This window comes from Ranitomeya variabilis, chromosome 2 (genome assembly GCF_051348905.1).
Source record: "Ranitomeya variabilis isolate aRanVar5 chromosome 2, aRanVar5.hap1, whole genome shotgun sequence".
NCBI classification, from domain to species: domain Eukaryota; kingdom Metazoa; phylum Chordata; class Amphibia; order Anura; family Dendrobatidae; genus Ranitomeya; species Ranitomeya variabilis.
This window is the reverse complement of record NC_135233.1, coordinates 25,929,531-25,956,384: the sequence shown is the minus strand read 5'-3', so window position 1 is coordinate 25,956,384 and position 26,854 is coordinate 25,929,531. Positions and strand designations below refer to the sequence as shown.

The 26,854-nt window shown below is 45.8% G+C and overlaps 1 protein-coding gene across 4 annotated transcripts in view; it reads right to left on the bottom strand.

Moving 5' to 3' along the window:
• The window catches only part of CDC42BPA (CDC42 binding protein kinase alpha), a 178,638-nt gene that overhangs the window by 140,486 nt on the left and 11,298 nt on the right, over window positions 1-26,854 (bottom strand). For all 4 annotated transcript variants that reach the window (XM_077282144.1, XM_077282141.1, XM_077282142.1 and 1 more), the window contains exon 2: window positions 516-607. In XM_077282144.1, coding sequence (XP_077138259.1) covers window positions 516-607 — 92 coding nt within the window. The remainder of the gene's footprint in view (window positions 1-515; window positions 608-26,854) is intronic.

The window sequence follows — 26,854 nt, the reverse complement described above, 5'->3', positions numbered from 1 at the left end:
CTCCCCCGACCTCGTTGATCACCACCGGCAGATACACGGTTAATCACGAGCGCAGCACACATGCTCACGAGGATCTGAGCACGGAGTAAATAAACCTTAATGAGCCTGAGAACAGTAACTGGATCTGGAAGACACAATGGCGGAGTGTAAGGAGTGCAGCTCATAGAATGACATGATGTTTCCTCACTCATCACATCCCATCTCCAGACGGGCACGTTGTGCCAGGAATGCGGGTAATCGCCAGCAGCGGCCTTCTGCATCTTCTATCCAGGGGCAAAACCACAGGGCAGCTCTCACCGAAGGAGCAAACCTCCTTAAAGAGAGCCCTGAGCAAAACTAGAGGAGCAGGACTTCAATCACTGCCTGCCCCCAGCATGATACAATGTATCGCACTCTTTATTGGAGTGTTCCTTTAACCCCTTCCCACCATGGTTTTCATGGGATTAACCGGCTTCTTGAACCCTGAATGACAAGTGCTAGTTATAAAGTGCTGCCGTCATCTAAATGTTTCTCACCTCCCCAAAGGCTCCTCTTCCAATCACTTTTAGGATTTCAAAGTCTTCCTTATGTAGCCTCAACTGCTTCACTTTTTCAGCAAACGGTTTAGCTGTAAAAAAAAAAAAAAAAATAGAAAACGTTTAATTTACTAATTTACTTTTTTTTTTTCAATAGTTTCATCAACTGTAAAATTAAATTCAATGGATTTATGAGTTGTTTCCAAAAACAGCTCCACACTTATCTACAGGTTGTGTGTGGTACTGAAGCTCAGTGACATTCACTTCAATGGGGCTGTAATACCAAACAGAACAAATGTGCAGATGAGGCGCTGAATCTGGAGGAAGAAAAGTTGGGGACTGGGCATCTATCAGCCACGGTGAAGACACAGCAGCAACAAAGCCCCTAACTCTGGATGACCCGGCACGTCCCCCCATTACTCATACACCCCATCAGCTTTAAAGCAGCAAAAGGCATCTATGTCCCTCCAGTGACCCCGCACAAAAACACACATCACACCAAAGAAGAAGAAACATTTCCCAGAACTAAAGAAGAAAACATCGATTGCGGTAAAACCATGTGTTCTCTGTAACTACGGATAAGTACAAGTGTGACCGCACCAGCAGAATAGTGAGTGCAGCTCTGGGGTATAATACAGGATGTAACTCAGGATCAGTAATTTATGTACACAGTGACTGCACCAGCAGAATTGTGAGTGCAGCTCTGGGGTATAATACAGGATGTAACTCAGGATCAGTAATGTAATGTGTGTACACAGTGACTGCACCAGCAGAATAGTGAGTGCAGCTCTGGGGTATAATACAGGATGTAACTCAGGATCAGTAATGTATGTACACAGTGACTGCACCAGCAGAATTGTGAGTGCAGCTCTGGGGTATAATACAGGATGTAACTCAGGATCAGTAATGTATGTACACAGTGACTGCACCAGCAGAATAGTGAGTGCAGCTCTGGGGTATAATACAGGATGTAACTCAGGATCAGTAATGTAATGTATGTGCACAGTGACTGCACCAGCAGAATAGTGAGTGCAGCTCTGGGGTATAATACAGGATGTAACTGAGGATCAGTAATGTAATGTATGTACACAGTGACTGCACCAGCAGAATAGTGAGTGCAGCTCTGGGGTATAATACAGGATGTAACTCAGGATCAGTAATGTATGTACACAGTGACTGCACCAGCAGAATTGTGAGTGCAGCTCTGGGGTATAATACAGGATGTAACTCAGGATCAGTAATGTATGTACACAGTGACCGCACCAGCAGAATAGTGAGTGCAGCTCTGGGGTATAATACAGGATGTAACTCAGGATCAGTAATGTATGTACACAGTGACTGCACCAGCAGAATAGTGAGTGCAGCTCTGGGGTATAATACAGGATGTAACTGAGGATCAGTAATGTAATGTATGTACACAGTGACTGCACCAGCAGAATAGTGAGTGCAGCTCTGGGGTATAATACAGGATGTAACTCAGGATGAGTAATGTAATGTATGTACACAGTGACTGCACCAGCAGAATAGTGAGTGCAGCTCTGGAGTATAATACAGGATGTAACTCAGGATCAGTAATGTAATGTGTGTACACAGTGACTGCACCAGCAAAATAGTGAGTGCAGCTCTGGGGTATAATACAGGATGTAACTCAGGATCAGTAATGTAATGTAAGTACACAGTGACTGCACCAGCAGAATAGTGAGTGCAGCTCTGGGGTATAATACAGGATGTAACTCAGGATCAGTAATGTATGTACACAGTGACTGTACCAGCAGAATAGTGAGTGCAGCTCTGGAGTACAAGTCAGGATGTAACTCAGGATCAGTAATGTAATGTATGTACACAGTGACTGCACCAGCAGAATAGTGAGTGCAGCTCTGGGGTATAATACAGGAGGTAACTAAGGATCAGTAATGTAATGTATGTACACAGTGACTGCACCAGCAGAATAGTGAGTGCAGCTCTGGAGTATAATACAGGATGTAACTCAGGATCAGTAATGTAATGTATGTACACAGTGACTGCACCAGCAGAATAGTGAGCGCAGCTCTGGAGTATAATACAGGATGTAACTCAGGATCAGTAATGTAATGTATGTACACAGTGACTGCACCAGCACAATAGTGAGTGCAGCTCTGGAGTACAATACAGGATGTAACTCAGGATCAGTAATGTATGTACACAGTGACTGCACCAGCAGAATAGTGAGTGCAGCTCTGGAGTATAATACAGGATGTAACTCAGGATCAGTAATGTAATGTATGTACACAGTGACTGTACCAGCAGAATAGTGAGTGCAGCTCTGGAGTACAATACAGGATGTAACTCAGGATCAGTAATGTATGTACACAGTGACTGCACCAGCAGAATAGTGAGTGCAGCTCTGGAGTATAATACAGGATGTAACTCAGGATCAGTAATATAATGTATGTACACAGTGACTGCACCAGCAGATTAGTGAGTGCAGCTCTGGAGTATAATACAGGATGTAACTCAGGATCAGTAATGTATGTACACAGTGACTGCACCAGCAGAATAGTGAGTGCAGCTCTGGAGTATAATACAGGATGTAACTCAGGATCAGTAATGTATATACACAGTGACTGCACCAGCAGAATATTGAGTGCAGCTCTGGAGTATCATACAGGATGTAACTCAGGATCAGTAATGTAATGTATGTACACAGTGACTGCACCAGCAGAATAGTGAGTGCAGCTCTGGAGTATAATACAGGATGTAACTCAGGATCAGTAATGTAATGTATGCACACAGTGACTGCACCAGCAGAATAGTGAGTGCAGCTCTGGAGTATCATACAGGAGGTAACTCAGGATCAGTAATGTAATGTATGTACACAGTGACTGCACCAGCAGAATAGTGAGTGCAGCTCTGGAGTATAATACAGGATGTAACTCAGGATCAGTAATGTAATGTATGTACACAGTGACTGCACCAGCAGAATAGTGAGTGCAGCTCTGGAGTATCATACAGGAGGTAACTCAGGATCAGTAATGTAATGTATGTAAATCAGTGACTACACCAGTAGAATGAGTGCAGCTCTGGAGTATAATACAGTATAAGTAATATATGTTCACAGGGACCCCAGTTTATATATAATAAGGAGCTTTTACATGTACGTGCATTAAAAACAAAATCTGAAAAATCAAATAAGTCCACATCATCCCTTAAATCTCCATTTCTCCTTGCCATTTCTGTCAGATGTATAGTCAGCCATTACTTTCCTTGCTGACAGCTGAGAAGAATATAAGCATGGCTTGTACGCAGGGATATTTCAGGCAGCGCTGTTCCCTGGGGTGGTCCGAGCTCAAACACACAAACATTCATTAATGAGCGGACGGTGAAGATATCATCAATATCTATTTCCAGGGATGGCGCGCAGGAGATGTAAGACGCAGGACGGGCATCGTGGGAAATCTGCTGAGCGTCTTGTGAGGATAGAGGGGGCCGAGGGCGCAGCGTGCCGGGGTGACGCAAGAAGATGCTGCAGAGCATGGCCGACTATGAATGGAACTGAGGAGATTCATTCACTTTCAGGACCTGCAATGAATGAAACCAGGTCCTCCTCCCACTGAGGGGGGACGGCAGACGGTGAATGAGCAGACGTGGCCAGAATGCCTGATCACCGGCCGCAGGGGCAGAACGACATCTGCTATCTCCATGGCAACAGCAGCCATTTTGTGCACTCATCACTACTAATGTGAACAAGTCCTGTTGGTAAATTAAGAGGCAGAGACGTCGCCAACGTTTATCTGGGAAGACATCTTATATGGCGAATGTCATTATTAGGACTGCAGCAGATGGAAATTTTGGGAGCTATCTGCTGTTCAGGATTAAGGGAAAGTCGGGTACGGTCCGTACAAAATGTGTACTTGTACCCGAAATCGCCATAGGAATAAAATAGAGCGGCACGACTATCTGACAGACATCTGCGGCACCAAACATATTGTGAGGGAAACTTCCTGTAAGATGTCCTATAGTTTACATTGAAGGCACAGGCCCAAATCTTGAAGACAACATGTCTTCCGTCAGGCGCCACTTTGTCATGGAAACTGTGTGCATCCAAACGACCGTCGACATCAATATCCACACATAAGTAGTAGTTCTTATTGTTACTGACGAGGATGTTGATTTTCCCCCCCACACAAGATCTCCATGGTGACGCAGCACCTGACAGAAACCAGACTCCATAGTGCAGCCTCAGGCTTCAGGCCTACCACGTCAAGTGACGGCCTATCAGCACTGCCATTAAATATTAATAATTCTGTTCTCACACTTGTACAGTCAATACTAAAGCGGTGCCTAGTAAAGGCTTATCCGGCATGCTGGGAGGTGTAGTTTCTCAAATTGTGGGGTAAAAAACTACACAGGTGATAGATGGAGGCATCGGGAGAGTCGCACACTCCGCACAGCCTAGGAGCATAAGGAAAAGATCATTAATTCACTTGGCCGCTAAGGACAGAAGGTCGTCCAGTGCCGCACGGCTCGGGTGTCACAACACAGTACGACACCACTACATGCACGGGCGACAGAGGACGCGCAATACAAAACAACAACCCGAGGAGGCATGTAAACCAGAAATATAAAGTCTGCAAAAATAGTGGTAGTAGGAAGCATAGGAAACCTGCACACTCCCATACATATGCATTCAGTCTATTATTCCCTGCTATCAGCCAGTTGAAATGGAGAAGTAATCCGGACAGGGGCCGCACTAGACATAGACTTCACCCGCCAGGAGCAAAATAATGGCATATTTAGTACTTTATCCATAATTTTTGGTACTTTTCTGTCAGCGTGCCATAGTAATTTCCGCACCTGGTCAGGCATATATCAGAGGCTTCTCAGACCTGGTCAGAATAGATGGCTCCCGTGACATGAGACAACTTGGGAAAGCTGTGATGGTCCACCACGGACCCCTCCGAGACTCTCACCTTGGATTCTAACCCACAAATTAGTCCACGGGTGACTCACTTTAGACTGGACATCTACGATACCAAAAAGGCCACTGGAAAGGGAGACAACCTAGCAAGACCCCTACATTCGGGCGACGAACCGGATCAGTAATATGGCCTCAGTTTCTCAGTCCTGGTTTACCCACTGCTCCAGGGAGACACTTGAGACCGACCTCTAGGGCAATCAGGGGCACTACACTTATTGCACATACAGTCCTTGGGCCCCATCTTGTCTCTAAGCAATAAGGCTCTACTAAGAAAGATTTCCAGTCAATAAATAGTTAAACCTCTGTACTTTCCAATAACATATGTAGGGGTAAGGCAGGTCCGGGGACAGGCTGCATAGTCAGGCCTCCCTGATGTTTGCATTGAGGGCAGGTCTGCTAGCAATGTAAGGTTGGGGACGTCATCACTAACAACTGAGCACGTGGAGGGTTCCTTCCCATAAGAAAAGATAATATAATGGAAAACGTACTGCATGGGAATGTAACCAGGTCTAAGGTCTCAGCACTAGGAATCCAAGATCCAACCATGGTAAATAAGGCTACGTTCACATTTGCGTTGTGCGCCGCAGCGTCGGCGCCGCAGCGCACAACGCAAACGAAAACGCGGCAAAACGCACGCTAAAACGCTGCGTTTTGCGCCGCATGCGTCGTTTTTGGCCGCAAGTTGGACGCAAAAAAAATGCAACTTGATGCGTTTCTTGCATCCAACGCTTGCGGCCATGCGGCGCTAAACGCAGCACAACGCATGTCCATGCGCCCCCATGTTAAATATAGGGGCGCATGACGCATGCGGCGCCGCTGCGGCGCCCGACGCTGCGGCGCTGACCGCAAATGTGAACGTAGCCTAATGGTGTTCCAAAGATTTGTGAGCGTTTGCTTTGTTTTGCCTGTAGAGGAGGTTTCAGAAAAAACTTGCATATACATCAATTGTATCATGGTCTAACCACAGCCCATGGTTGATAATTGATTTGTGGCCTTCTGGTAGACCCCATTACAACCCTCCATAGACTAATCAGACCACATATGCCAGCCCTATGTAATATAAATTCATAAAAAAAAATTGTTTTAAAATGGCACGGTGCCATCTTGCTAGAGAAAAAAAAAATTGCCTCTTCCAAGATGGCATAAGTAGTGTCTAATTTAGCCAAATATAACAATGCTTGGGTTGTAATGGGGTCTAACCTCACCCCCTAGACTGATTTTTTGAATTATGGCTCTCTATTGGACCACATTCAAACTCTTAAAGATCACCACATTTCCTCCTCCACTTAGCTATGAGCTGAGTTGATACTACTTGGGAATGGTACAGATCTAAGAAATGATGGCCTCAAATTAAGACTTGTAAGATGATTGTCAAAAGGTTTTGACTCTATATTAAAACTGAATTAGATAAACCCAAATATTATCAAGATTTTGCTCCCGAATATCTACATGTTATGTCTACATTCATAATTAAATAATAAATCATTTGTTATTGTATCTCTATAGCCTTTTAGAGCTCCATTTTTCTGATACACAGCTCCAAATCCCCTGCACAGATTCTAAAATGCTACATACCTGCAGCCAACACTAGAGGGAGCTCTGTGTTATTATGGAACACATCCTATAATGAGTATGCATTAAGCTCCCGAGCTCCCTCTAGTGGTGGTTTCATGCACACGGAAGGTAGCTACGTCTTTGCAGGGCATTTGGAGCTCTGTAACAGCTCAGAATTATGAACTTAAAAGCTGCTTTAGTGCGGTTATTTCAAGTCTCTCTTTCCACACATCTCGGTTGGATAAAGAACTTGTTGACAAATGCTTCCCACTTCTACATTTATGTAGAACGTCAACACTAGCCATAAATTAAAGAATTTCATAAAAAACTTGTGTGCGCGCCAGAGAGCGTATCCAACCGGAATATCACCCTGGCTCGTAACGTGATGAACAAGCGCCAAATTCACACAAGCTCAGAAACACATACTAGTTTACGACAACCCCAAGACTTAGGGGAGTCCTGTAAAAGTCACGAACCTGCCACCGGGGCCTGGGGGCATCCGCCAGACCTTACACATAAGCCATACAGTCACACAGGAACGCTGTTAAACCATGCGTTTTGGAGTACCTTCCTCTGCATATTTTGTTACTATCTAATTACGTCTCCTTCTATAAAACTTTAACATGAGAACAAAGCCCCTTGTATAGAGCCAGATCATCAAACAGGATGGGGACCATCCATCAGCCGATATAGGGGGCGATAAACAGTCCCAAGAGCCCAGCTCTGGGGGGCACACTAAGCGTATAGTGGGGTTCCCCCAACTTGTGAAAGCAGAACTGGGTGTAGACAATGCTGGGAGATACACAAAGCAGCACAACTATTTTCCTTGTCCTGATACATTGTAACAAACTGATAGAAGTCAACAATACAACTTTGACTGTCCACAGCCACCACTAGAGGGAGCTCAGGGTTTAATATTGAAATCAATGGAACGATATGCCGCAAGCTCCCCCTAGTGGTGGATATACTCTTAATAAACTTAAAGGGAGACTCCACCAATAAATCTACAAAATGTTGGTTAGATGAGAATTTCTCTGACAGAGTTTGCAGCACTAGGCGACAACAGCTGAAGTATACTCCATGTAACCTCACACCTTTGTCCGGGGCGGGACCCTGCTCTGTCAGCGCGACTATTAATCTACACAGACTGTAGCTCATTAAAAAGGTGGTAACAGCGAGGCTTCTCTTTAAGATACCCGATACCAATCAGTCTTGGCATTACTGACATAACTGATCCAACCTTCCACGTGATACTCAAAAACTGTGGACCAGACACGCTCCCACTCGGTGACTACAGTCCAGTGTGGCCATGCTTCTATAGGGGCCATGAAACTGGGATCATCAATTTACAACCAAAATTAATTCCTCCAAATATATATTTGCAATATTTTATGGTTTTGTGTATGCAGCCCCTGTGCAGACTACAAGCAATCTTACTGGGGTTGCATTTTTCTATTTGTTTGCTATAAAAAGCACATTGCAAAGAAATGGAGGAGAAATGACAGGATCAGAGGCCTCAGGGCTTGTTTGTAATCTGTTAACATGGAAACACATCAGAACAGGAGCTGTATACACAAAATATTCAGATTTTTTTTATTCAAGATTTGCAAGGTGACATCAATTTTTTTTTATTTTACATGTTTTGAAGCAATATAAAAAAAAGTTAGTGGTGTAAGTGTACTCTCCCTTTAGGAAATGATAAAGGAAAAATATTTTTTTAAATTGAGTTCTTTATACACTGGGATTGAACAGTACAAACCAATTCCTGATTGATTAAGACGCTGATTAAAGGGGTCTCACTCCCCGCCAATCATAAGGTTAAACTAGTCACAGCACTGACTGTAGAGGGACGGCCTCCTCAATAATTACACAGGCACAGAGGCAATTTCATGTGGAACTGCGCCGGCTCCTCACTGGCATCATCCCTTTTATTCTATCAAATGGTGAGAGTTGGACCCCACTGATCAAATAATGTTCTACCTCTTCAATACCAGTATATGATAAATAATCAACGAGCACAGACTGTACAGGGAGGCTAGAGAAACATTGTAACTAATGGAGAACATGGAATTTGCCACTTAGATCCTCCTCCATCTGCACTGGATACAATGATGTGCTGGACAACGCTGCATTGGATACAATATTACACTGGGATAGAACATCGCACTGGATACAATGTTACACTGGATACAATGTTGCAGAGGGTACAACAATGCAGTGGGTACAATGATGCAGTGGGTACGTCGCACTGGATACAATGTTGCGCTTGATAAACCGTCACACTGGATACAATGTCATAGTGGATACAACAATGTAGTGGATACGTCGCACTGGAAACAATGTTACACTGGATACAATGATGCAGCTCAGACGGGAAGTGTCGGCCCAGACGACCTCGCGTGACCTATAAGCGGCTTCTATTTTCCTTCCCATCCGGCGCACATCATCTCCATCCATGTGACATTACACGCTATTTACCGTAGTCTAAGCAAACAGCAAAACCTAAACTACAATAAACACAGAAGACTAAAGTCTGCAGAGAAAACCTCAAACTCCCGTCTACTAGACCCTGAAAATCATCCACATCTATTTATGTTTGTATGTGCAAATAAATCCACTGTCCAAAAGGTTTAGGCAAGTGTGGAATAAATGGTGCAAAAAATAGAAACGCTAACTTTAATTTTTATCAATTTAAATGCAAAGTGTCTCCATCTGCCTCATTATGGTGGGTGGTTCTGACGAGGGTTTCGTCTTTTCGTAAATCGCATATTTACATGGAAAACCAGAGGCGAGTGCTCAGCGTAGAAAACAAGAATGTGATCCCGGTCTTATACTGGAAGCGATCAAACAAAATGTTATGTACCCCAAAACGTTACCAAGAAAAACCAAAACTTATCCTGCACAAAACACTTTATGAGGTTCATGTCACCAGAAACACAAGCTGCACAAAATGTATGGGGGCGCTACAATATATATGGGGGCTCCACACACTATGTGGGGACAATGTATGTAATGTACTCTCACTGCAGCTCAGTAATACACTACGGGAGGGATTACCTCCTGTCAGTGTATCGCCGGCTGTCTGAGAGCAGTCACATCATCAGGGTAAAAAAAGGAGGAGCAGTCGGGGAAATAAAAGGAGCCCTGATCTCACATCAGATTAACAGACCGAAGCATCCGCACAAGCCTCATTCACAGAAGACCGGGGGCAGTTCTCCAAGATGTTTGGAACAACCTCCTGCCAAGATCCTTCATAACCTGTGTACAAAATAGTGAGTGCAGCTCTGGGGTATAATACAGGAGGTAACTCAGGATCAGTAATGTAATGTATGTACACAGTGACTGCACCAGCAGAATAGTGAGTGCAGCTCTGGAGTATAATAAAGGATGTAACTCCGGATCAGTAATGTAATGTATGTACACAGTGACTGCACCAGCAGAATATTGAGTGCAGCTCTGGGGTATAATACAGGATGTAACTCAGGATCAGTAATGTAATGTATGTACACAGTGACTGCACCAGCAGAATAGTGAGTGCAGCTCTGGAGTATAATACAGGATGTAACTCGGGATCAGTAATGTAATGTATGTACACAGTGACTGCACCAGCAGAATAGTGAGTGCAGCTCTGGGGTATAATACAGGATGTAACTCAGGATCAGAAATGTAATGTATGTACACAGTGACTGCACCAGCAGAATAGTGAGTGCAGCTCTGGGGTATAATACAGGATGCAACTCAGGATCAGTAATGTAATGTATGTACACAGTGACTGCACCAGCAGAATAGTGAGTGCAGCTCTGGGGTATAATACAGGATGCAACTCAGGATCAGTAATGTAATTATGTACACTGTGACTGCACCAGCAGAATAGTGAGTGCAGCTCTGGAGTATAATACAGACTGTAACTCAGGATCAGTAATGTAATGTATGTACACAGTGACTGCACCAGCAGAATAGTGAGTGCAGCTCTGGGGTATAATACAGGATGTAACTCAGGATCAGTAATGTAATGTACACAGCGACTGCACCAGAATAGTGAGCGCAGCTCTGGAGTATAATACAGGATGTAACTCAGGATCAGTAATGTAATTATGTACACTGTGACTGCACCAGCAGAATAGTGAGTGCAGCTCTGGAGTATAATACAGGATGTAACTCAGGATCAGTAATGTAATGTACACAGTGACTGCACCAGCAGAATAGTGAGTGCAGCTCTGGAGTATAATACAGGATGTAACTCAGGATCAGTGATGTAATTATGTACGCAGTGACTGCACCAGCAGAACAGTGAGTGCAGCTCTGGAGTATAATACAGGATGTAACTCAGGATCAGTAATGTAATGTATGTACACAGTGACTGCACCAGCAGAATAGTGAGTGCAGCTCTGGGGTATAATACAGGATGTAACTCAGGATCAGTAATGTAATGTACACAGTGACTGCACCAGCAGAATAATGAGTGCAGCTCTGGAGTATAATACAGGATGTAACTCAGGATCAGTAATGTAATTATGTACACTGTGACTGCACCAGCAGAATAGTGAGTGCAGCTCTGGAGTATAATACAGGATGTAACTCAGGATCAGTAATGTAATGTATGTACACAGTGACTGCACCAGCAGAATAGTGAGCGCAGCTCTGGAGTATAATACAGGATGCAACTCAGGATCAGTAATGTAATGTATGTACACAGTGACTGCACCAGCAGAATAGTGAGTGCAGCTCTGGGGTATAATACAGGATGTAACTCAGGATCAGTAATGTAATTATGTACACAGTGACTGCACCAGCAGAATAGTGAGTGCAGCTCTGGAGTAGAATATAGGACAAGTGCAGGGATGGACATATAATTGGTAGCTGCACAGGGGGCCCAAGAGGTCAGGAGTTCAATTTCCACCTGTAAGGCTATGTGCTCACATTGAGTAACATTTCTGCACCATTTGTGCAGCTCTTGGCAGGAAAAATGTAGCTAAGAAAATGACTTTCTTTTTTTCTTTTTACTTATTTGACTATATTCACAAGTTGTGTTTTTGATGCTTTTTTCCCATAGGCGAAACCTGCTCTCTTGGCAGTAAGAAACTTCCGGCAAAAAAGCAGGTTTTGCTTCGTTTTTGTTCTGTTTTTGCTCCATTTGTCTCTTGTGAATGCTGGAAGTTTACAGCATAAAAAAAATCTGATTCTACTTCATCAGGTTTTGGCAGCATAAATGCAGCAAAAACTGACAACTGCGTTTTTGCAGCATTTTTTTAACCACTCATTTTCACTCATAGGTGAAAACCGCTGAAATAAGGTTTTGCACAAAATACTGAGGGCAAAAAAAACCAAGCTGTGTGCAGGAGAGTTCCGAAATCTCATAGACTTTGCTGGTACTGACAATTTGCATTACAAACCCGCTGAAAAAAACGCAACGTGTGAACATAGTTTATGAGTGAAGTCAATGGTGAAAACCGCATGGAGAATTGACCTGCAGAAAATTATTTTCTGCACTAAATCTGTAAGTCAAAAATAAGCAGCGTGTGCATGACACTTCAGGTTTCTCATTCACTTTGCGGGCATCAGGATTGCTTCAAATTTATCTAGAAAATCGGCAAGGAAAAAGAAAAAACACCAAAAACTGCACCAAGTCTGCAACATGTGCACACAGCCAGAACTATTGGACTGCAAAGCAGCACACATTAGACAGGCCAATGAGTCCGACAACATCGCTGCTTCACTGTCTCATAGAAAAAGAAAAAGATCTTGGTTAATAAATTTGGAGTATCACTTTAAATATCAGAATTCGGCGCTTGCTCCATCTTCTCACTAAGTTCCCATCATTTTGCAGCTCCAGTGTCATTTCCTCTTATACCCAGATCTCCCACATACAATCTGTAGCGGGGGGGCACAAACTGTTCCATGTGCTAATCTGCAGAGCCCATCAGCGTCCTGGGGGTCTCCGTAGATGGACCCTTAGATCACAGGGAAGTATGAGCATTCCTGATCTACAGAGGGCCACGTAGACATTACATGGAGTCTGACCTCGGCTGCAGCAGTAATCAGTGTCGGGCAGAGAGGGCCTGCTCCTACATTACAGAAATCGGTGAGGGTCCGACACACAGACCCCCGAGGAGAAAAACACTTTTGAAATGTCAATGAGGATGGTGGCTCAGCGGTCAGCACTGTGCAGTGGCTCAGTGGTCAGCGCCGTAAGGAGGGCTCAGCGGTCAGCACCGTGCGGTGGCTCAGCGGTCAGCACTGTGCAGTGGCTCAGTGGTCAGAACCATACAGTGGCTCAGTGGTTAGAACCAAACGGTGGCTTACTGGTGAAAAACATACGGTGGCTCAGTGGTGAAAACCATACAGTGGCTCAGCGGTCAGTGCCGTATGGAGGGCTCAGTGGTTAGCACTGTAGCTTTGCAGTGTTGGGGTCCTGGATTCATACCCACCAAGGATGACATCTGCAAGGAGTTTGTATCTTCTCCCCGTGTTCGGTGGGTTTCCTCCGGATTCTCCGGTTTCCTCCCACACTCCAAAGACAAATTAATAGGAAATCTAGATTGTGAGTCACGATGGGGACAGTGATGAGGACGTCTGTAAAGCTGCGGAATTAATATAACTGAGTAAAATAAATAAATAATTACAGAGGGAAGAACTCTGCAATGTATCTTGATTGAATTCCACATGATTTCAATATAGCTGCTTGCAGGCAGTGGATGGAAATATTTCTAGTAAAACAAACAGACCTGTGCCGCCATGTAACATTATCGGTGAGTGCCACCTACAGTTTTTATTATCGCATATCGCTCTATATATCCATCTTCTATCTCTCCATCCCCCATTCCAGCACTGCAGCCCCCCGTGATCTGGGCAGATGTTGCTTCCCCCGCCGGTGGAGCGGACATCACATATGGTGCACAGTCGGATCGGCCGGACGAGGAGCAGGCCGGCGGTCATTGTGGTAATGCACAAAGGAAAGCAGCAGGTGAGACCAGGTTTGGGGGGTTTTAATAAAGGGGACCCAACACTGCAGAGAGGAGTCCGTACAGGAGAGCGGACACAGGTCATCTGTCCGATAATCCATCAATGACACCACGACAGGAGGCAGCAGCAGGGGGCGCTCTGCGGGGGGTCACAGGTGGCCCTGCACTCAGTGTACACCCCTGAGAATGGAGGGTTATATATATATTTTACTAGTTTATAAAGAAATTGTGGCTAAAAAGTCACAGCTTTACTTCAATTTGGAATAAGCACCAAACAATGACAAATCCCGGCCGCAAGGTGTGAACACAGGTGAGGATGGGTGGGCAGTCCGGCCCGAGGAGCGCACGTCGGGGGTCCTGCTAGGAAGCCGCTCCATGAGCCGCACATTGGGTGTCCGCTGAATCCCTAGAAATTAGTTGCTAATCGCGTGACTATTATTAATGGCTGCACAGATCTGCATAAACCGCACGGCCGTTAGCAGTAAGAAGGCAATTTGCTTTTGGGAAGCAGCCGCACCATGACCGCTATGCGAGACCCCAATCTCTTAAAGCGCCAGCGCACAAAAGTCTGCAGCACAACTAAGCGGAGCGGCGGTATGAGCCTCTACTGGAAATGTCTCCGCAGGTTCTCAGCGCTGGTGATCGGGTCAGCGGGGATGTGTCCTATTGAAGAACGCCTTACAGTTAGCCTCATTGCGCTGGGCTGATAACAGAGAAAAATATATTTCATGAATGCTATAGTGTGCAGGCCCCTTTAAGTAAAGCTAAAATGCATACCAGAGCATTGTTCTCCAAACTACAACTCCCAGCATGCTCCAGAGCAAAGTTCACTAACATATGTTGCAAAACTACAACTCCCAGCATTGCTCTGTAGCATGCCATGCTGGGAATTGTGGGTTTAGAGCAGGGTGGGTTCCCAGGCCCAATGCCGGGCATAGAACCAGCGGCGCTGACCTTACATATTGGGGGAGGGGGCTGCCCAGCAGTTTTGCACCAGTGTCTATGGCAGGTTTTGGGGTCAGGGCTGGCAGCTGCTCGCCCCCTGCCAGGCAGGGGTCACTGGTTAAAAGACCCCAAAGACTGACAGCTGCTCCGCCAGCAAAGTGGACACAGCAACGCCCCAAAGCAGGCAGGAAATCTAAGCCTGCAGATGGGGGAAGGGGGCGCATAGTATTTGGAGGGGAGCAGGCCATCAGTATTACACGAGCACTGATCATCATATCCCGGCCTGGGAACGGAGGCTGCCGAGTATGTCAGCTATGTCTGCACGGGCGCCTCCAACCACAAGGTCAATGACACGGGACAAATGTTCTGATGAAGACCTCAATATCATGTGTCCAGAGGGTGGCGCTGTCAGGACGGACATTTCTACTGCCACCCCCCCAAAAAAAAAAAAACACACAAGGTAGCAGTCTGGAGCACAAAGACGATCATCCAGACTGGATACAACTGTAGCAAAACTTCAGCTGTGAGAAGAATTCCAGATTTCCCATGAAGAGCATCCACAGGATAGATGATGGTCTGACCATAACAATGAGGGTCCCCTTCATGATGACCACCCCCACAGAAGTTAATGGCTACTACTGATCCATTTTAGGGATCTTTGGGACCCCCGTTCTCTTGATCGCCGGGGGTCCGAGTGCTGGGATCATACAGTTATCACCTGTCATTTGGGTAGAAGGTATAGGTCATTAGAGATGACTCTAGTCCAGTGGTCACATCTGTTCTCCATCGCAGCCGGACTGGGGTCCTAAGAACATCCTTGGTCAGCACTCGATGGCCCCTGTGGCTTCATGACGTCATAGGGCCCCGATGCAGTCGACACCGGATCAGGGTTTGGTTTTGCAAAATTTTTGCTAACCTCTATTGTGTATGGGTCAATCCCTTTAAGTCTGTAGATTTAAAGGGGTTGTATAGTGCAAACAAATCATCAATGATCCACAGGATAGATGATAACTCAATGATCGGTGGTGGTCCGACTGCTCGGCAGAACGGGAAGGAGCGCCCCGATTATCAGTTCATTTATTCCCCACGGGTCTGCTGGAAAAAGCCGAGTGCAGCACTCAGCCGAGCCATAGAGACTGGATGCAGAGGACGTCGAGCGCGCACTTTAATGTGTTCCCCACTGATCAATAAGTTCCAGGTCTCCTTATTGTCACTGGACATTCCCTTTAATACATGTTTTCCATCTCAGGATGTTAACAAAAAAAACCTTCACATTCACTGTCAGCAAGCAGGGAGCTTGAAAATGATGAAAAATTGAAACAAAAAGTAAATTACAAAGTTTCCAAACTTTTCACAATACGCTGACACACGGGGGACCTCTCTAAGCCAATCAACTGTTAGCTGACGTCAAAGACACCGTCCCTTTAAATACAGCGTAATACAGATTTTGAATGCAGAACTTAATTTTCCTGCGAGGACGATCTCTCCGGTCTCTATGGACGGACGATGCCCAGGTCGGCCATGTCTGGTGTCCGGTCCTTACTGTGCCTGCCTGACCCCACAGAGATAATATTCCAATTGTAGCACAAGTGCCTCATTGTCCGGCTGCAGGAAGAGGAAGCAGCTGCCGGCAGAAGAGGCTAAAATAATCCCATTACTGCCCACGTGTCATCCCACCCGTGCCAACACCCCAGTGCCTGGCGCATCCTGAAATAAAACTATGGCTGCAGTACCGCACTCAACCTGGAGACCAAGGAGGCGCTGCTGCCATGTTTTTCTAATCATCGACAGTCCACTTAAGGTTTTGTTATCAAGACATCGTAAAGGTGACATCATATGAACCAGTGACATCACAAACTCCCAACGCCTCCCCGGTCCGGTCTGATCGCAGCAGCCCCCAAACCTCAGAGCCAAAACCAGACGTTTAGGTAAAGGTAATCCAGAAACACGAGAGGGTCTGTCATTTACACCGGGGGCATCGCATCTATGATGTGGAGACGCCCTTAAAGTGACAGCTCCTTCAAGCTTCCCAATCAATGTAATTAAATGTTATCCATTAGGAGGCGCTTTATGGAGGATTTAAAGAGCAGGATGGGACAACTCCCAGGACTGTTACAGGAGCGATAATGCACCAATAATGGGACATATAAGCGCATACGATACAGTGCGACAGCATACACGACCCCTGATTGGCTGGCATTTATTAGCGTCATCATAGGGTTAACTCACTGCAATTAAATTTTTTTTTTTTTTTCATGGTTAAAAAATGTCTTATAAAATAAAAAAAAAGAAAACGATATAGATATCACTAAACAAAAGAGTAGGGTATGCTGGGACTTGTAGTAGTGCCAAAGGATGCATATCTCTGTGCCGTACACTGCAAAGTAGCATTTGGTTAAAAAAAAAAAAAAAAAGTCAAAGACCAGTTTTCAGCTTTACAACCTGTTCACATGTAGTGCTATATTTCTGTTTTAAAGGCAGAAAAAAAAAATCTATTTTACAGTAGCAGCAAAAGTAATCACCTCTTTAGAGTCTCATTCACACTTTGGGCTTTTTTAAAAACAAAACAGCGGTTTGTCAATTTGTTCAGTTTTTAATGCATTATTTCCCCATTGAGACCAATAAGGCTGAGCAGAAAAAAAAAGATAAAAAAAAACACCAAAAAACGCAAATTAGAAGGCGGAATTCACGTTCTTTTCTGGTGACGCAGAACAAAATTCAGCAAAACTGCACAAACCCTTGGGCTGGGTTCACACAATTCGCATTTTTTTTGTAGCTATTCTTGTTTGTGTTTTTTTTTTAAATTGATTTACATTTCGCACATTTTTTCTAACAAATTATATTGTTTTTCGCTGCGGTTTACTAAGTGAAATTGCCATACCCAGAGCATGCAGAAAAAAACGAAATGGGTCCAGAAATGCTCAACAGACCCAAAATGGCAGAAATGCGTTGTGCACAGTGCAATTGATCACATTCGGCTTCCACCTCCCCCTTTTTTCCTGCATGCTTCATGGTGAGCGCTGGCACCACCATCCTACATGCCAGTGGTGGGCTTATATTTTGTCATATGCCCCCCTAACATTGCACCCAGAGCGTGGACTTGTTTGTTGTCTCTTCACCTTCACGTCTTGTATCCACCATGTTGACGAAGGACGAAGAGACAACAACTCCAGCTCTGCTAGATCTGGACCGTATATTAACGTTCTGGTGGAGCAAAGACCAGGAGCCTACGTCACAGAGACGGCCGCAAATGCCCACCGACAAACTGTGGGGGTCCTGCGTGCAGACAGATGTCGGTGAGACTCGCTACTGAGACAATATGGCCAGGTAATGACACTCCTCACAAGGGGGTGACAGATCAAGGCCGACCATTGGGGGCTGGGAACGAGATGACACAGATAATGGGGGGGGGATATTGCAGATTTTCCTGGCCCGGTTTGCAGCTTGCGCTGGTTCCAGTCAGTAGCAGACAGATCGTTTCCTTGTACGCTGGAGGCTGATTCCGAGCTGACGGGTGTTTTCGCGCAGCTGGCACAGTCCTCCGGGCCGCCGAGGAAAATCGTCCTCCCTTTTATAGTCAAAAATGTGCTCGCACTTGGCTGGATCCAGCGGTGCACAGTCCCCAAACAGATCCCCCCCCCCTACATCCCTCCCAGCCGCATCAGATAAGCAGGACCTCTGCTGACTTATACGGGGAAACATTAACCCAAAAACGCAACAGCGAACCAGAACCACCATAAATGGGGGGGCAAAATCAAAGCAGGAGGATGCAGAAGAGCAGGGAAGTGTGGAGGATTCTGTGGAAAACTGGTCCAAAATGCGTGAACACCTTTACAACAGATTTACCCAAAATACATGGCGAAGTGTCCAAAAACGTGTGAACTGTCCAAAACGCTGCTTAACATTCCCAAAATGCGTGAGATCCAAAGCAAGTCTCAAAACGCGTGAGCAGAAGTGTGAACTTAACAAGGCTTGATGCAACCTTCCCAAAAGCAAGAGTCTTGAAAAGCATGTGACCATTCCCAAAACAAAACATGCCTCTTGTGACTTTCAAGTAGGGTTAAAATGCGTGGGATAAACCTCCAAAAAAAGCTGGTTAACTTTAAAGGGCTTAGTGTAATTGCAAGTGTCCATAAACAGTCCTGAAGAGAGTCTCGACCCTCCCGAAATGCATGCAAACCCAGCAAAGCACAAGTTTTAGAATACGCGTGGGCTCCCTTCCAGCATGACCTTCTGAAAGCAAATGTCTCAAAATGCGTGTTCACCATCTCAAGACAATTTTAAGCCATGCACGTGAAAGATCCCGAGTCTGGTCAGAATGGGCATCAACCATGAGTGAACCTTCTCAAAACGTGGGGAAACCATCCTAAGGGGTCTCAAGCAAGTCAGAATGGGCACCTACATGCCCAAAATGCGTGTGAACCTTCCCATCATTAACCAAAGTGGAAACAAACCATTTAATACAAATAGGAACCCTTCCAAAAAGCAAATTCAACCTCGAAAACGTTAAAAAAAATCCTTTTAACCCCAAAAATAAATAAAGTTTTCCAAAAATTGGTGAAAATTGTTGTCAGTCTTTCCAAAATGTGTGTGAATGATACCAAATTCATGACCTCCACATCAGACAGATAAAACACAAACTATTCAGGATCATGAATCCTGATAATGACAAAATATCTGTAAACTGGTCCAAAACGCGTCAGTGAATTCCCAAAATTCATTTCCCACTCCATATCATGTGTGAACGTGGCGAAACCTTTTGAAAACACCAATGGACCTTTGCAATTTGCATACAAGTCTCCCTCAAATAATTGTGTCTAGACCCAAAACGCGTGGGAGACAATTGGTTCTCCAAAGAAAGCAATTGGCAAAATAATAATACGGGGAATAGTAGGGGCTGATGTTATTGGGACCGATATGCCAGCAAGCTCGCACCCAAGGAAACCCATGTGCCTTCATTCCAAAACGCGTGTGACCTTGCCAAAGTCAATGAGGACTAGAAAGTAAGGCAATCTGGAAGACGATGCTCAGGAGGCCCCGAGGAAGGGCAGAGGTCCGCTGACCGCCCACAATGCATCGACTTTTATAGAGACTGCTCTACAAGGCCGCCAGGTTATATGCCGCTGGAAAATTTCTCTGAACCGCAGAATTTCCTGACGTTATTGCAGTCGGCTCATCGATACGGCCAATAAAATCTACATTTCCATGACACAACCCGATTATAAACTTAACACATCATCTGGCGGAAAATATCTGCTGTTCCCACAGACGTTAACACGACGCGTTTCACATCCATCCTGCTGTATACAGAAGACTTTCCTACAGATTACTGATAACCTAGAAACACCGTTTATATGGAGGCTTGGAGGCCCCCTACTGACACTGGGCGCACAGAGCTGTCATTTCCTGGAGACAGGCGGCCCGTACAAGGCGCGTTTCAGTCACAACAGGGTGAAAATTGGGGTGTAACGGGGTAAACAGCGCTTCGGACGATCCTGATTGGACCCTCAGCTGTCGTGTTTTAATACGGGCAGATATCCCACCATGAGAGAGGTCCTCGATACAGAACTCCAGCTGTGTGACCCTCACTGCAAGCACAGGGCTTACATCACTTGATTGGTAAAACAGCCGCTTGCTGTCAGTGAATTGCTTTTCACAGCTGAGGGTTCGTTACTCTCCGCTCCATTTAGACAGCAGCGCGATATCTAGATACTTTGCTACAATGTGTCAGGACTAATTCTGTGACTTGCTAACACTACATTATAAGTTTGGGGTCTTAGATGCCCCTCATCCAGGGTGTTAACACCTTATCCCTCTGGGGCATAGAAAAAGGTTGGGTCGGAAATGGCTGATACCAGAGAGAGAGAGGAATAATCTGGGCTTTGTGTAATTCCTTCCGCTGTAATTACCATGCGTTGTGGTGCGAGACGTGCGGCGAGGGACGGGCGCAGACTGATTAGGATAAGTGCACATTACCAGCCATGATCGCCTCCTCCGGAGGATTAACGCAGCACCTGCCGGCCCGCGGGCACTGCCAGCCTTGCCCATCATCTCTGTGTTAACACCTTGTCATACACTCTGCCATTCACATCATCTCACGTGCACATCAGCAGCTGATGTGGTGGACACAGTGGGCACGCGGAGGGTCTCCGGGACACATAGGACCACTACAAAAAGTCAAATAAAATCCTCTGCTGTTGCGGGTTTTTTTCTGTTCCTGAAGAAAATGGTGAATACATCCGCCTAGAAATCATATGAAAAGTGCGGCTATGTGGATAACGCCCTCTGTGTGCATGGTGCCCAATGTGTGCATGGTGCCCGCTGTGAGGATGGTGCCCGCTGTGAGGATAACGCCCACTATGTGCATGGTGCCCGCTATGTGGATAACGCCCACTATGTGCATGGTGCCCGCTATGTGAATGGTGGCCGCCCTCTAACTGGTGAATGTCAGTTTTCAGTTTAGACTTCTTAGGCTACTTTCACACTAGCGTTAACTGCATTACGTCGCAAATCCGTTTTTTGCTGAAAAAACGGATGCGTCAAAAAAAGGGAAAAACGTATGCCACGCATACAGCATTTCGACGGATCCGTCGCAAATCCGCTAAACGTTTCCGTCGAAAATACTGGATGCGTTGCATACGTTGCATCCGTTTTTACCATCCATTGCATCCGTTTTTACGACGGATCTGTTTTTAAAATGGGAGGCTCCCAAATTTGATTGGCTACTGGAAAATATGGAAAACAATATAGTTACTGTTTTTACAGCCCATCTTTGAGGGTTTTGTGGCAGCGATGGAAGGTGTTCTTGTGAGGATTGCTAGTTTGGTTACCGACGTTATCTTTGAGACAAATCGCCTGGATATCATAGTGCGGGAGAAGGAGGCGGCAGCGGAAAGGCGTAGGATGCTTCTGCAGCAACGGAGACGGAGACGACTGTGGATTCATCCGATTAATGAACTACGGATGATGATAAAGGGATCCAAACCCTAACCCTACCCCTAACCTCACACCTAACCGTTTAATGAACATTTTCTGACAGTCATAGTGCCACGTATTTCAGTGCCACGTACTATAAATACTATAACTACGTGGTTATACGTGGCACTGAAAAATCGTGGCATTTACGTGAAATACGTGGCACTTAAATACGTGGCACTTATGTACGTGGCACTTAAATACGTGGCACTTAAATACGTGGCACTTAAATACGTGGCACTTAAATACGTGGCACTTAAATACGTGGCACTTAAATACGTGGCACTTAAATACGTGGCACTTAAATACGTGGCACTTAAATACGTGGCACTTAAATACGTGGCACTTAAATACGTGGCACTTAAATACGTGGCACTTAAATACGTGGCACTTAAATACGTGGCACTTAAATACGTGGCACGTATATAAGTGCCACGTATATAAGTGCCACGTATATAAGTGCCACGTATATACGTGGCCATATATGTGGGGTTGAAGGCCCAGGCCAGGTTTATATAGATTTGGGGGTGTCTGGCCAATTGGCAACAAAATCCAGCTTCTGAGCATGCTCAGTGTAAAAAAACGTATTGCAGCGCTGCATTGCGTCGTACGACGTGTCCCGACGCATCCGTCGCTCATAGGCTTCCATTATAGCCAACGACGCATGCCGCAGGATGCGTCGCGACACGTTTTTTAGGCGGAGACAAAAAACGCTACAAGCAACGTTTTTTGCCGACGACGTATCGCCAAATTTCGACGCATCCGTCGTACGACGTACACGACGTATGCCAATCCGTCGCAATACGTCGCCAATACAAGTCTATGGGGAAAAAACGCATCCAGCAAAAACTTTTGCTGGATGCGTTTTTTCGAAAAAAAGACGTTTTGAGACGGAATGCAGTTAACGCTAGTGTGAAAGTAGCCTTAGGAGGAAAATATTAAGGTATCCCAAGTACACAGCTCAGCAGTCAGTATCACACAGGATAGGATTAGATACACAGCTCAGCAGTCAGTATCACACAGGATAGGGTTAGATACACGGCTCAGGAGACAGTATCACACAGGATAGGATTAGATACACGGCTCAGCAGACAGTATCACACAGGACAGGATTAGATACACAGCTCAGCAGACAGTATCACACAGGATAGGGTTAGATACACGGCTCAGCAGACAGTATCACACAGGATAGGATTAGATACACAGCTCAGCAGACAGTATCACACAGGATAGGGTTAGATACATGGCTCAGCAGACAGTATCACACAGGATAGGGTTAGATACATGGCTCAGCAGACAGTGTCACACAGGAGAGGATCAGATACGCCGTGCTTATGTTATGATGCGGTACAGGCCGCTTGCGCAGTACATTGGGGTCACACTTGTCTCCCAGTGCTAAGTACATTGGGGTCACGCTCATCTCCCGGTACTCAGAACATTGGGGTCACGCTCGTCTCCCGGTGCTCAGTACATTGGGGTCACGCTCGTCTCCCGGTGCTCAGTACATTGGGGTCACGCTCGTCTCCCGGTGCTCAGTACATTGGGGTCACGCTCGTCTCCCGGTGCTCAGTACATTGGGGTCACGCTCGTCTCCCGGTGCTCAGTACATTGGGGTCACGCTCGTCTCCCGATGCTCAGTACATTGGGGTCACGCTCGTCTCCCGGTGCTCAGTACATTGGGGTCACGCTCGTCTCCCGGTGCTCAGTACATTGGGGTCACGCTCGTCTCCCGGTGCTCAGTACATTGGGGTCACGCTCGTCTCCCGGTGCTCAGTACATTGGGGTCACGCTCGTCTCCCGATGCTCAGTACATTGGGGTCACGATCATCTCCCGGTGCTCAGGCTCGGCAGTGCCATTTGCTCCGGGTATCAGGACCAGACACAGATCAGGCGGTGGAGGATGATGGGAGAATATCATCCACTGGTGTGTGCACTGGGGGAGCAGACGTGCCCTGGGCGCTCTCCCAGTATAAATGTGATGTGACCAGTGACCATCTGCCAGATGAGACTCCGGAGGGGCACAACCCTGCCCCGCGCTATCTGCTGGCCGCCGTCACATCTGCGCCCAGTCCGGCTCACCCATAACTGTGATACAGCATTATATTAATATCCCAAATAGCAAATCTGTCCCTCTGTGCCGTGACACCCTCAGAGCGGCCTATCAGGGTGTCTGGAAAGCTGAGTGGTATCATCTACACACTGCGACGGAGCCGGCGGCGCAAACCTAGACCACACAGCAGCCAAAATAGAGAAATTAGCGCAATTAAGTCTGGGCCAAGTCTGGGCTGGCGGCAAGTCAAGACACAAGCCGGAGATTAATGAAGACAAGTTTCTTTAATTTGACTAAAACAAAACCCTCAATGTTTCTTTACGTCGTCTCCAAAAGAAAATGTGACGAGCGGCGGCCGGGAGCGAAGGAGCCGGAGAGGTGACCTCCAAAACGGCACAGTCAGCAGCGAAAGACGAGACCAATGATCTATACATCCCCTGCAAAGGAGACGGCTCCTGTTAAAGGGACAGAACACCCCTCTATTCGCGGGGCATGCAATCTATTGTTCTCTGTTATCAGCCACTCATGTACAGAGAGAGAGAGAAACTGTGAGATTAGTGTATAAGAGAAGATGAGCGAAGGGAATATGAAACTTGGAGCCAGATTGCAGAGCAGCACGGTCCTGAATGGCGAAACCATAGGCGTAGATTGCCTTAAAGGGATGGTCTAGACAGCACAGTGGCTCAGTGGTTAGCCTTGCAAAGCTGAGGTCCTGGGCTCAAATCCCACCAAGGACATCTGCAAGGAGTTTGTATGTTCTCCCTGTGTTCGGTGGGTTTCCTCCCACACTCCAAAGACTGATGGGGAATCTAGATAGTGAGCCCCAATGGGGACAGCGATGACGACGAATGTAATATAAGAAAATAAAGTTTAATAATATAATGCTAATTGCAGCTTTTTAAAATGTTTCTATAACTCATTATTTACTAGAGGAGAGGGGTTTGCGATGCTGACGACGATCGTATAGGCCGAATACAATGTAACAAACCCTCAGCTGGGAGAAATACAGCTGTACAGACATTTCAGTCACAGGATGCATGTAAATAATGATCCCATTCACTGTCTGCAAGCAGAGATCTTACATGATAAGAATATGAGAATGTTTTACTTCATTCCTTGCAGCATTCGCGCTCTTGTCAATGGACACGACGGGTCTGGTCCCCCATGCTCTTTGATCTGGTGGGGGTCCCCGTAACCTCCTCCATTATCTGTACCGGTTCCCACCATAGTGACGGATGTCACTTGTGTTCTTTATTATCTATTCTGTGCGCTGTTTTTACAGTTGTCACCCCCAGGAATCTTTGAAGGGTGGTTGATCGGTGGGGTCTGCGTGCGGAGATCCCTATAAGTAAGGGGCAAAATCTACGAGATGCCCAGACCAATGGCCGTGGATTCAGAAAAGTGTCAAGAACATTTTGGGTTGTTTCCTATAGATGTCAGTTTTTGTTACTGCCCCCAATTTGCAGAGTAGGGGTCCGGTTACAGGATTTTGCCCATTTCTGAGTGATAAGTTCTACACATTTTACCAAGCAGCAGAACCTGGACCCGGCCTCCCAGCAAACAGCGACCGTCTCCCGTGTATCTGACAAATGTGACACCTCGGTGCATTCCCGTCCCAACACCCTCGTCAGCAAACAGCAGGAACGCCACACATTGAGGAACCTCTGATCATACGTGTGCAGGCGAGGCCGGACTCCGTGGCGCACATTTACAGTCCAGCTTTTCCAGGTCTGCAATTTTACGGAATCTGATCCACGTGATGCGTGCAGAAAAAAATCCACATGTCAGCGAGTCCATCTATGCTGCAGTTCTCCACCACCTGGTAAAACCTGCTGCAAAACAACATGTAAGGCGATGTTCACACATTGCGCTTTTCTGCTAATTTATGCAAGTTTAAGCCGCTGTCAAAATGCAGGTTTTGCTTAGCTTTTTTCTGCATTTTTGTCAGGGTACATTTGTCTCTTGTGCATGCTGATAAAGTTTACTGCATTAAAAAAAATTATCTGATTCAACTTCATCAGGTTTGAAAAAAGATGCAAAACCTGATACCTACATTTTTTGCACTTCTCATTGCTTTCAATGGGTGAAAAACGGTGAAGGAAGTGACATATTCCATTTTGCAAAAACGTAGCTCTGACACAAAACAGTCAGGAAATAAAAAACAAGCTGTGTGCACGAGATTTCTGAAATCTCAGACCTTGATGGTGCTGTGAAACAGCTGAAAATCTGCATAAAAAAACAGCAAAAATCCACTGCAAAAACGCAATGTGTGACCGCAGCCTAACGCATAAGGATTTTGCTGCAGATTTGTCACTGATTGTCTTCTAACTAGTTGACATCCTCTGTGATAAATTAAAAAAACAAACAAACACAAGATCTGGCCATATGGGGTAGAGGAAAGTAGAGGAGAGTGGGAAAGAAGGGGAAAAAACAGTAAGAAGAGAGGAAAAAGGGAAAGGACAGAGGGAGGACAAGTGAGAGAGTGAACAGAGGAGAGAAATGGATAGAGGGGAGGGATAGAAAGAGGAAAGAAAAAAGAAAAAGAGGGAGAGAGAAGAGAGAAGAGAGGAGGAAGAAGCAAAGAGCAAGAAGAGAGGAAAGAGGAAGCATGAGTGTAAGTACAGGGGAGCGAGATAAAGAGGTGAGAGAAAGCAAAGAGGGGAAGAAGAGAGAGAGGGAAAACAAGAGTGAGTAAGAAGGGATAAAAGAGAAAAGAGGAGAAAGAAAAGAAGGAGTGGGAGAGACAAAATGGAGTGAGAGGAGAGCATGAAGAAAGATAGAAGAGAGAATGAGAATGGAAGAAAGAAATGACAAATAGGAGTGAAAGGCACGGAAAGAAAGACAGAAAGAGGAAGAGAGCGACGGAAAGAGAGAAAGAGAAGGAAAGAGAGAGAAA